Source organism: Drosophila busckii, chromosome X, assembly GCF_011750605.1.
Source record: "Drosophila busckii strain San Diego stock center, stock number 13000-0081.31 chromosome X, ASM1175060v1, whole genome shotgun sequence".
In the NCBI taxonomy this organism is placed as follows: domain Eukaryota; kingdom Metazoa; phylum Arthropoda; class Insecta; order Diptera; family Drosophilidae; genus Drosophila; species Drosophila busckii.
The window spans coordinates 4,013,464-4,025,655 of NC_046608.1; the positions used below are offsets into that span (position 1 = coordinate 4,013,464).

A 12,192-nucleotide genomic window follows, 5' to 3' on the forward strand; every position below is an offset into this window, starting at 1 on the left:
AACGGAGCAATGTATTTTTTAAATGTGTTCGTTTCACACGTCCGCGAGAGAGCGCGCGCTCTCTTGCTCTCGCTCTCGCTCTCTGATAATGCACTGAGCGCTTTTCGTGCGCTGTTTCATAACTCTCTATGAAGAGTTAGGCGAGGTGTGTTCCAACGAGCATTTGATTATAATTTCGAGTTAGCAGCTTATATTTGAATTTAATTTAATTCTTATAAATAATATTACAGTAAATATAATGTACATACGTTCTGCCAAAATTAATCTCAGCTTATGTATTCTAAGCACATTATCATAGTTAAAATATCTTTCGCTCTTGCATTCTCGTTACATTAAATTTGAGATATGTAGATCTACACTCCACTTATTTATTCAAATTTATAACAAACTAAATCCGAATGGAATATTAATTTATAGTGCATAGATGTATGTAAATTCAAATGAAAATTGCTGCAGTAATAAGATAACTCTTGTTATTTCTTAAACACACCTCGTATATTGAGTTTAATTTGATAACTGACAACTTTATAAATGAAATATGTATATTTTTGATCAGGTTGACGATGTCTATATGTCTCAAGCGCAAGCAATGAGCTAAGCAGAGCAAACTTGCTAGAGCGTTCCGAGAAATTTATTATTACTCAAGTCGAGCCTTTTATTTTTTCTTTTGCAAGATCATAAGCTATGACTAACTAATTCTTGCTAACTTTGCTACTTTTTCGACCTTGTCCAAAAGTAAAATTTATAATTAATTATTTGTCCGCTGCTTGGCAATTCTTGCAGTGTATTTTTCATCTTATTCGACATACATAGCATTTCTGTATAATTGCTGCGCCTCTCTCTCTGTGTCTGGTAGCGCTTTTAGTTGTTCTCGATTCACTTACACGGCAACTTATCAAATCAGCTGGAAGTAGTATTAGTTGATTTTTTTTCTTAAAAATTTATGCAGAGCAACAAAAACAAGAACAAGATCAACAAGTATACAAACAGATAAACATACAAACAAACATATGCAGTGCATATGTATGTATGAACGAACGTCTGGACATGCGCACAAGTGTGCATGCATAGGCATGTCCATGTCTGTTATTTTGCGATAAGTCTCGGACTATTCTTGTTGTTGTTGATGCATTTGGCGATAAATATTTCATGTATTTAAACAAATGACTATTCTAAATTTATTTGCATTATACGATTATTCATATCAAATATTTATTCTAGCAGTTTGCCCGCTCTCTTACGCTTAATTGAGCGCATAAGTAATATTCGTATGTGTGTGTGTGTGAGCCTCTTAAGATTTATTTCAGCGTAATGCAGTAAGAGTATCAGACAGTTCGGTTCTGTCAGAAATAGAATTTGTCTTTTGCTGTTGTGGATGCTTAATTTTCAGTTTTTATGGCGCATGCCGCCGCGCTCAGCCTGCAAATGAAGTGACTGCAGTCAGGCATTGCATACAGTGAGTCAAAAAAGTAGTTTCCAAATTTAATTCATGAGAATGTAACAGGAGGAGCCATACAATGTTATGAAGTCCTTCAAATTGAGCCAAAATTTCACTTAACAATAATTCCAATGGAATATTTTTAATTTCTGTGAAAATAAAAAATCGATTCTTATCAAAATGATTTGGTTAAAAAATATAAAGTTTTAAAAAGTGAGCCAAAACTTTATTGAAATCAGCGCTTTTGACTAAACCTTCACATTCAGAAGTTTCACATTACATATACAATTCAATAAATTATTTTCGTTTGAATAAAGTAAATCATTTCTTATCAAAATGTTATTATAGCAATTGGTAGCTATTATTATAGTTATTGGATGTAGAAATCAACGCGTTTTACTTAATCTCCACGAAAGAATAACAAATAAAATGCAATTCAAAAATCGTTTCCTATCAAAGTGATTAAGTGAAGAAAAAGTTGTAACGTTTCAAATTTAGTAATGACGCTGGCTGGTGCATACCTTTTTGACTCACTGTATGCGAGCATTTTATGCAGGGTGGCATATATTTGGGCAATTTTCAATTGGTGTTGCCATGGGCCCGTCTGTAACTTAATTACCGCTATTAGAGTGAGAAAAACGATCCCATTGCCATATTGCAGCTCTTCCACTTATCTTCACTACACTCCCCACCCCCGCCGCCGCTGCTCTGTCCTCTCGTTTGTCCTCTTTGTGTATTGTCTTCTAAGTGGAGCGCGCGACTCGAAATCAATTTGCGTTCTATTTGATGTGACTGACACACTATGCAGCGGAAATAAACTTCCCTCCCTCCACCCACTCCCCAGTCGCTCTCTCTCTTCGCTTCATATGGCAAATGGCTATGCGGGCTGCCCACCACTTTTACTCGATCGCGCTCTTTCGCTCGCTCTCTCTCTTTCTCGATTCCTGCATTCCTTGTGTCTATGTTCCAGGTCGCTTTGTTCAATTATTACGTCGTTGAGCCGCCGATTTTAGATTTCAATTGTTTAACGTTGTTGCTATTGCTGCATTTCTTACTCCAAAGTTGATTGTGCGATAAGTGCATTGATATCGAACACACGCACACATAGAAAGACAGAGAGAGAGCGACAACGACAGCGAGAGAGAGAGAGTCACACGCACTTGACTTTGGCAATTGAACTGCACAGCTGCTTGTTTGTTTCTATGTGTGTGTGTGTGTGTGTGTGTGTTGACTAGAAGTTGAATTAGTAATCGCGTTAAACCGTTTTGCCTTTGATAAAATAACAGAGGCCGAGCTTGTTGGTATCTCAATTTAGTTATATTTAGATTTCTTGCTGTGGTAAGCGATGAGTAAGTCGCAAAGCAGTAAATATAAATTAATAAACAAATAGGCCACAATGTTATCTTGCAGTTAAATGTTGATTTATATTTTAAAAATATTTCTTAGTTAGCTGCAAATATTTCTATTTACTGTGAATTCCAACGCATAAGTGAACAAGCAAACAAAAAATCAACTATTTTAACTATTAAAATATAACATTCATTACTGTATTTATTTTGGAATAGTTAAATAGTTAAAATTGTTTACCCAACAGTGTTCTATACATACATATATGAGTGGATTGCATTGAATTTAAAATTATGCTGCTTGATTTTGAATCATTCTTATTGACTTTAATTATGCTCACAAATCTGCTGAATACGTTTCATTATTTTATTTATATTTGTAGCCCTTTTGAAATGCAGCCCTTTAAATGAATGCTAGTAAAATATGAATTGATTAATGAATTGTAATTGACTTACAGTTTTAATAATTTTTCTAATTAAAACTGAATTCAATACAATTCAAAATGGGAATTAGATTGTTTATAAACTAAAAATTGACTGCAGCTTAGCAACAAGCGTTTTATGCATGTGTGTGTGTGTGTGTGTGTGTGTGTTTGTGTGTGTGTTGCTGTTGTCTCTTCCGCATGTTGGTGAATGAAAGCAAAGAATGAATGAAATTACTCGCCCTGCAACTTGTTGCGATTGCTGCCGCTCCACTTAAATAACAAACACACTAACACACACACACATATGCATGTATTTATGTATATGTATTTGTTTAGAGCTCCATTTGGATTGCTCGCTCGCCCAGTTGGATATGGTCTGCAGACCCTGTGTCTTGATAAAAACAAAAACAGTAGAAAAAAAAAACGTGTTTCCCACAGGTAACGCACACACACACACACACACACACACACACACATAGGCGCATTTGTATGTACATACATGCCACAGTTGGCTGCGGTGCTTTGTGCCCCACGTTGCTGCCGCTTTCGTTATTGTTGTTGTTGGCTGCGGCTTGTTGCTGCTGAAGTGCAGGGTCGCATTTTTGTTTATGTGCCGTTCATTGTGCGCGTCTGTGTGTGTGCATTGGGGGCAACTGTTGTGTGGGGTGGGGGGCAAATTACATGCATGCCCTTTTCATTGGAAAACTTTATTCTTTCAGTTTTCATTTCATTTTTGGTATTGTTTTATTTGCTTTTTATGTAAATGTCTCTTTGCAGTTTTGTTTGCGCTGTCAAACACACACACACACAAATACAAATGTGTGTGTGTGTGTGTCTCCCCCCCAAACATAATTAGTTGGCCAACCCTGCTCAATCGATTCGAGTCGCTTCAATAATAGACAAATGAACAAAATACCCTTGTATATAAATCAAAGCAATTTGATGACAATTGCTTGCTATTTATAAACATTCATATTTTGTTAGTAATACGTTTCTCATTACCAGACGGCATCAGCTTTTAGGCTCCAGGCTGGTTTCAATTTATTTTTTAAATTATTTGCTTTCAATTAGTCTGTATATTTATTTTGACATACAAGTTGCAGCTTTTTCCTTTGTCACTTCCTATTTCTTCAAGAAAAGTTTCCGTTGCTTAGCTATAGTTACAAAAATATAGTACAAAGTCCGAACTGTATAATATGAAATATATAGATCATTTATAGAATAGCAAAAGTATTGTTTATTTTTTTTTATTCAAAGCTAATATTAATTGCCAAAGAGTTGAAATCTTATATAAGATTTATAACTTATAAATCGAACAAATATTTAAATGATTTATTACTTCAATTAAATTGAATAAATGAATAAGTATTTCAAGTATATTTAACTAAGTCTGCTTTAAACATTGTTTATAAAAGAAGGTACACATTTTATTTATTTCACATATTGATTTTATCAATCTGAGCGCGCTGGACTTATGATAAGCATAAGTAAATGCATACATATGCATGCCATGCATGTGTGTGTGAGCTACCCGTTGCTTTACACGTGCGTGCATGTCTTGATCATACGACGATTTCACACACACACACACACATGCGCATGGATAATGGGAGAGGGAGAGCGAGAGCGAGAGCGAGGGCGCGCCACCTGCTGAGAGAGCGCGTCGGTACGTGCCCTTTCCGCTCATCCTCACGCTGAATAGAATCATAAACGGACACAGACGCAAACACAAGAACGTGACCTTTCGCTGTGGCCGCGCAGGCAGCGGCGCTCAGACGAAAGAGAAAGAGCGCAAGAGAGCGAGAGCGAGTGCAAAGCAAGCGGCGGGGCTTTGATGCTGCGCGCTCTGATTGGAGTGCGAGCGGCAATTGGAAGTTTAGTTTAGTTAGTGACAGGCTTAAGTTGAGACGTGCAAAAGACAAAGAGCGCGCGCTTAAGCTAATTGCTTAATTATTAGTGAGGCAGAGTATGAAGTGAAATATAAATATATGCATAACAAATATAAATAAATAAGTGTATAATTATAATTAAGTAAAATGATAATGATAAATTAATTTCAAATAGCAAAGCATGTGCTATTATTATTAATATCAAATATTATATTAAGTAAATTACATTTTGCCTGCTTAGCTTAAACTTAATTTATTGCCAATGATTATTTATTAATTTGTTTGTTATTCTTTTAATTGCAGTTCGCAGTCGAATGAGCGTCAGTTCTTGAAGGATTTTATTAGTGGCGCTCCCGGTTCCTCAGGCGCGCGTCTGGCCGCCTGGCTGCAGCCAGAGTCACGTCTAGATCCAAACAAGTGAGTACTAATATATACATACATATATACATATATTTAAAAATATATTAGTTTAAAGTCGACTATAGACAGTTGAGAAAACCAAAATTATTAGAATATCACTGTTTATATTGAAAATTAGAATGTGAATAACTCCTAAGTTATAAACCCGAACTTTCTAAAAATTTCGGCATCGGTCAAAACCATGAGCAAGCGTTTTAATGATTTATTTTTTTTAATATTTTGTCTTGCCTAATATCGTGTTTTTTTCGATTTGCGGGGGAGGGGGAGCAATTAAAATAAAATAAAATAAAAGCGTTTAGGTTTGGATAAAGGAGTACCTATATACCAAATTTGGTTGCTCTAGCTCTTATAGTGGCTGAGAAACACGCACTCATACAGACGGACGGACGGACGGACAGACGGACATGGCTATATCAAGTCAGTTTGTCAAGCTGATCAAGAATATATATACTTTGTGGGGGTCTCCTTCTCCCTGTTACATACATTTGCACAACTTCATGATACCCTCTTTCCATTTTTTACAAAAATGTCAAAGTGTATACAAAGTGTTAAGCAGACGCAACATTTGTAGCAAGGATTGGAATAGATGCGCGCACTTAATCCAAACTGTAATTTAATAAATTAAATTATTAATTTAATTGCTGCAGTCTAGTCCGAGCTCTAAGCGTTGATACTAACATAAACTTTGACTTGAGCTATTAACTAATCCAAGCTCTAATCTTTGCAGATGTGAGCTGAACACCATAACCGAACCCTTGCGCTATGGCTGGCCCACGCAGGTGACTGTGACCATAAGGGATCAGTATGGCGACGCGGTGCTGGTGCCAGAGCTTAAGGTCGAGATCAAGGCCATACCCACTGGACGCTATGGCAGCAGCGGCGGCGGCGGAGCTACCAAGGCGGGCAACCTTAAGATGCGTCGCAGCTCCTGCACGGACGAGGGTCAGCCGCCTGGCTTGAGCCTGAGCGGGCAGCTGGGCGGCGTGGCGGCACCGCCGCGACACAACTACGAGGTGACCACCAAGGAGAAGATGTGCTTCAAGGCCATCACCTTCATGAAGCCCTACACCAACTACTCGTTCGAGGAGCTGCGCTTCAGCTCGCCCGTGCAGACGCGCACCACCGAAACGCTCTACGCGCTGGACATGGAGGACGGCACGTTCTCGGTGCAGTGGACGCCCAGCTCGGTGGGTGGCTACTGCTTGGCCGTCACCATCGACGGGATACCGCTGGAGGAAGTGTATCGGGTGGATGTGCAGGAGGGCGTGCTGCCGCCGCCGGCGCAACGCTTGAGCACGGCGCGTCGGCAGGCGCAGGCGCCGAGCAAGTTGCGCAAGTTTCAGGCGCGGCACAGCGCCGGGTTGCGCATTCGGTCGCATCCCACGCTGCAGTCGGAGCAGGTGGGCGTGCTGCGTCTGGGCGGCGTCATCTCGTTCATCGATGAGATTGAGAACGACGATGGCGTCTGGCTGCGACTCTCGACGGAGTCCATACGCCAGCACTGCACCATGGGCTGGTATCCCACCGAGGCGTGGTGTCTGCAGTTCAATCAGCATCTCGCCCGCACGCTGCTCCAGCCGGTGGCAGATGGCGCCAGCGCCAGCGCCAAGAGCGGCAAGGAGTCGACAGTGGGTGAGGCTACGGCGGTGGATGCGCCGCCGCCGCCGCCCAGTCCACTTGAAAGTCCCAGCGTGGCCAGTGCGCCGCCCAGTCCCAGCAAGCTCCGGTCACCGGATCATCCCACAATTGCTGCGGCCATGCCCAATATATCGACCAATCCATTTCTGCTGCCCACGGAGCCGGAGCCGCTGATGCCGGCACCGCCCGAGCTGCTGCCCGCCAATCTGGGCTCAGCCATTGCGGGCGTCGTGGGCGGCGGGGCCATCAAGCTGCAGGCGCTGCAGAAATGGTTCAAGGGCGATGCACTGGAGGGCAACCAAGCGGCTGCCTCCTCGGGCGTCTCGGTGCGCGAACTGGTGCGTGTCATGGGCGGACAGCAGGAGCCGCCGCGCGGCAATGGCAACAGTCGCGGCGAGGAGCTGCCGCCGCCACCGCCACCAGAGCAGGACTTCGACATTGCGAGCGTGCGGCGCATGAACTACACGCCCAGCCAGACGGCGGCGCTGCTATCGACGCCCAAGCATACGCCCCGACGCAGTGCTGCAGCCACACAGCAGCAGCAGCAGCAGCAACAGCAGCAGCAGCTGGAGGAGGATCTGAATCTGCTGAAGATTACAACGACGACAACCAGCACGGAGACGCAGAGCGAACTGCAGCTGGGCACAGCCCAACCCGAGGGCAGCAGCAGCAGCAGCAGTGGCTCCGCCTCAGGCTCCGGTTCCGGTTGCGTCTCCAAGCGCAGCACCATCATGGGTCCCATCAAGCGCGCCATGCCGCCCTCATTTGCCGAGTCCATACGCGCGGTATTCGCTGCGCTGCTCTGGCACGAGGGGATCGTGCATGATGCCATGGCCTGCGCCAGTTTTCTCAAGTTCCACCCGGCGCTGCCCAAAGAGGGCGCCACTGTGGTCACACGCCGCGAGGCCGGCGATGCGCGTCTGCAGCTGTCGCGGGAGCAGAAGGCGCAGCAGCGTCACTCCGTCGAGGTGGCCAATGCGGGACACTATCTGAACATACGTCCGGCTACGCTGGAGACTTTGGCCAAGAGCGGCAACTGCTCGCTGCACAATCGCAGCAGGAATCGCAAGCCGGCGGGCGAGGATCAGGCGCCGTTGTCGGAGCTGCTGGTGAGCGTGTTGCCGCCGGCGCTGCGCTGTCTGGTGTATCTCTGGGAGCAGATCTGCAGTGGGTGCGTGCACATTGTGCAGACGAATGCGCTGAATGAGCAGCGTCTGCCCTCGCCCACGCGTGATGGGGGCGCCGCTGATGCGGATGCCAAGTCGTCGTCCAAGCCGGATGCAGGCGAGGGGAAGGCGGAGCAGGATGCTGCTGCCGCTGCCGCTGCTGCTGCTGCGGGACGCAAGAAGCGCAAGAAGAAGGAGGACGGCAGCTGGTGCGAGATCTGCGAACTGTTCCTGCCCATGCCGGTGACCTACCACATGCGCATCGCTCATCCCGGGTGCAGCAAGAGCGCCAAGGGCAAGGGCTACAACTCGGTGGGCATTTTCTGCGAGGGCTGGGCCGGCAACTGCGGCGAGGGCGGCAAAGGCGCCTCCAGCTGGTTCCTCATGTGCGACGCCTGCCGCGAGCGCTACCTGGCCAGCGCCAAGGGACGACCGCCTGGGAATATCAACATGGTGGCGCCCCTAAACGAAAGCAGCACAGGTAAGTGGTGCACAAATCCTGCCCAGCAGCTGCAGTCACTAATTCAATTCAATCCCAGCTGATGAGCTCAAACTGTTTGGGGTCAAGAGCGACACGCTGCTGGCCAATGCCGAGGTGTACACCACCATGCGCGAGAATGCGAGCTTCCTGCTCGAGCTCTGCTCCAGCTCGGAGTCGGTGAATGGAGGCGCCGTCGCCGCCGCCGCCGCCTCTGTGCCGCAGGCTTCGCCCAGCATGGGCATGCCCGTGGTCATTGAGCATCAGGATCTGAGCAGCAAGCCGAGCACCAGTCGCGCAGATGCCGCACGCTGCAGTCGCCTGGCGCAGCGGCTGAGCGGCAAGTACGGAGCCTATCGCAAGAGTTTCGTTTGCCTGGCCACGTCGGCGACGCCGGAGAACGTTTGGCTGCCGCCCGAGAGCTTTGCCTGCCTGGAGTGTCTGGGCAGCGCCGCTCAGGAGGATCTGCCCTATGAAATGCTGGGATTGGCGGGCGCGCAGAATGCGCAGGAGTCGGGCTTCGATAGAGTAAGTTACAGCTCAGTTTCCAGTTGGTTGCACTGCATCATTTTGTTTTACAGCCGCTTTCGGAGCTGTCCTATGAATCCGCCGAGCACAACGCCTATGAGCCGCCTGGCGCCAGCGCTGGCTTGTCCAAGTTCCATCGCAGCTACTCCATGGGTCAGGGCTGGAATCTGACGCCAGCGCCAGTGACAGCGACCGCGCAGCTGCCACCAGATGCAGCACCCAAAGTTGTCTATCGACGCCGCAACAATTCGAGCAGCGAGTGCAATGTCATTGGCGGCGCTGGCTCGCTGCTCATCTGTTATCCATCGGAGCATCTGCGTCGCCTAGTGCCGTCCAAGCTGCTTGCGAGCAGTCCCGACAGCCGCTCGCCCGCCAATGGCAGAGAGCAAGCGCAAGCACTCAGCACTGCGCGGTGAAGCCGCTGCCGAGGGCCGGCGGCTGAGCCGGCTGTGCTAGGATCGCAGGGCAGAGCTCCGGCAGGCACGGCAGAGTCTGCTGCTGCTGCGTCCCGCCATGGCGTTCATCACCCAGAAGCACGAGCTGGAGCGACTCCGCTGCGCCATGCGCCGCAGCCTGCGCATCGCCGCCTGCCGCATCTACGCGCTCCAGGCGCTCAATTGGCTGCTGCGCAGCGTCACCCAAGGCGTCTGTCTGCACGATCTGATGTGGTGGTTCGTCAGCTCCTTGGCCATTGCGGAGCCGGATGCGTGCGAAACGGAGCCGGCGCTGGAGCATCCCGCCGCCTACACACAGATCAGCGGACGCTTTGCCCACGGCATCACCCAATCCCTGCACGTGCTGCTGCAGTCCGTGGCGGACTTGACGCTGCAGCTGCCGCTCGGGTCGCCGCTGCAGCGCATGGCCATTCAGTGCTTCGGCATACGCTTCCGCCAGGCGGACCATCAGTTCCTGCACAGCTCGCATGTGTTTGGCAACATCTCCCAGATACTGTCCAAGTCGGATGAGCAGAACGACACGGCGGACGCACTGCCGCTCACAAATCAGCACGATGCCGAGCACAATCAGCTGCTGGAGGCGGGTGCACGGCTGTTCAGCTACACGGATCTGCATGGCATGTTCGATGTCACCGTCAGCTCACGGGCCGCCATGGCCGAGTCCTTGACCGACGGTTCGACGGAGACTTTCTGGGAGAGCGACGAGGAGGATCGCAACAAGTGCAAGATCATCGAGCTGAGTCTCAATCGCAACAGCTTCAATTGCAAGCTGCTCCTGGTGCACATCGACAACAGTCGCGATATTCAGGTAGCTACTTTTAGCTATTTTCAAGCTAGCAACAGCTTTTCATTTTTCATTTACGAGACCAATTTTCATTTAGAATTTAGAATTGGCGCATTTAACATTTAAAGCAGCGTTTGCCTAACTTTGGGTAATAATTATTATTTTATTATTTATTAATTACGTTTTGTTTAAACAATTGAATTCAGTATCGCTAAAATCTTAAGCTTAATTTGTAATTCATTTGATTTTGTTTGTGGCGCAGAACAAAGTGCTCAATGTGGTCTTCTATGCTGGCCAATCCCTGGGCGACACCAGTCTGCTCAAGAGCGTGGACGTGGATCCGAAGGCCTGCGTCTGGCTGGCGGCCAAGATACAGGACGACAGCTGCACGCACTTCCGCCTGGAGCTGCACGGACCGGAGAATACGCTGCGCGTGCGTCAGATCAAGCTGCTGGGACTGCCCAGTGCGCAGGCCAAGCGGCTGTCCAGGCAGCAGCAGCAGCCGCCGCCGCCGCAGCAGCAGGAGCATCGAACTCCTCCTCCGCATGTGCGTCTATGCAACGCTGGACGGATACAGCAGCAGATCTGCGAGGCGGAGACGCTGCGCGTGTTCCGGCTGATTACGGCGCAAGTCTTTGGTAAACTCATAAGCGTGAGTGCTGCTCCCGCTGCGCCGGCGGCTCTAGAGGCGGGCAGCTCACTCGATCTGCGCGAGCACATGGTCGGGATACTCTTCTCGCGCAGCAAGTTGTCGCATCTGCAGAAGCAGGTCATAGTGCATATCGTGCATGCCATACGCAAGGAGGCGGCGCGCGCCAAGGAGGACTGGGAGCTGGCCAATCTGGCGCAGTCGCTGGAGCAGCAGCAGCAGACGCCGCTGCCACCGCTGCCCAGCGCGCCCACAGCCACGCCCACAGTGGCTCCAGCAGCCCGCGATGCCAGCGGCTCAGGCTCAGCTACACGCGCTCCGGACACTTATTGCTTCGAAATGCTGAGCATGGTGCTCGCTCTGTCCGGCAGCGTCGTGGGTCGCTCGTATCTGTCGCAGCAGACGGGACTGCTGCGGGATTTGCTGGGACTGCTGCACACGGGCAGCGATCGGGTGCAGCGGCAGGTCACAGCGCTGCTGCGTCGCATTCTGCCGGAGCTAACGCCGGAGAGCTTTGCGGATTTGCTCGGCGTGCAGCGACTGCCGCCGGCGGACTACAGCATTGCGCATCAGGCGGGCGCGGACTTTGACATGAGCCGCTTGGGCCTGCTGGACATATTCCTGGGCGTCATTGCCAAGTCGCTGCAGCTGCAGGTGAAGATCAAGGCGGGCACCAAGACCGCGCAGCTGGAGAAGACGCCCGCGTTTGTGCGTCTGTGCAGCTCCCTCGATCTATCCGTGCAGCATCTGGGCCACGGCATTGTGAGTTGCAGCTCGGCGACGCCGCCAGTGCCCAGCAGCGCGCTGCTGTTCCACTTCGAGCCGCGCTTTGGCATAGCCAAGCAGGAGTCCAAGCGCAATCTGAACCAGCGCTGGTTCCTCAACGGCGTCATCTCCACCAAGCAGGCGGAGAGCATCATTGCGCTCATACGTGACTTGGCCAGCGTAAGTAGCCAGCCCAACCCGAAATTGTTAT

The 12,192-nt window shown here is 48.8% G+C and overlaps 1 protein-coding gene across 1 annotated transcript in view; it reads left to right on the plus strand.

Annotated features, from left to right (window-relative positions):
• Nucleotides 1–12,192, plus strand: part of LOC108605340 (E3 ubiquitin-protein ligase highwire) — a 44,107-nt gene that overhangs the window by 29,146 nt on the left and 2,769 nt on the right. The window contains 6 exon segments of the mRNA XM_033294361.1: nt 5,402–5,515; nt 6,246–8,803; nt 8,862–9,328; nt 9,382–9,679; nt 9,711–10,591; nt 10,830–12,161. Coding sequence (XP_033150252.1) covers nt 5,402–5,515; nt 6,246–8,803; nt 8,862–9,328; nt 9,382–9,679; nt 9,711–10,591; nt 10,830–12,161 — 5,650 coding nt within the window.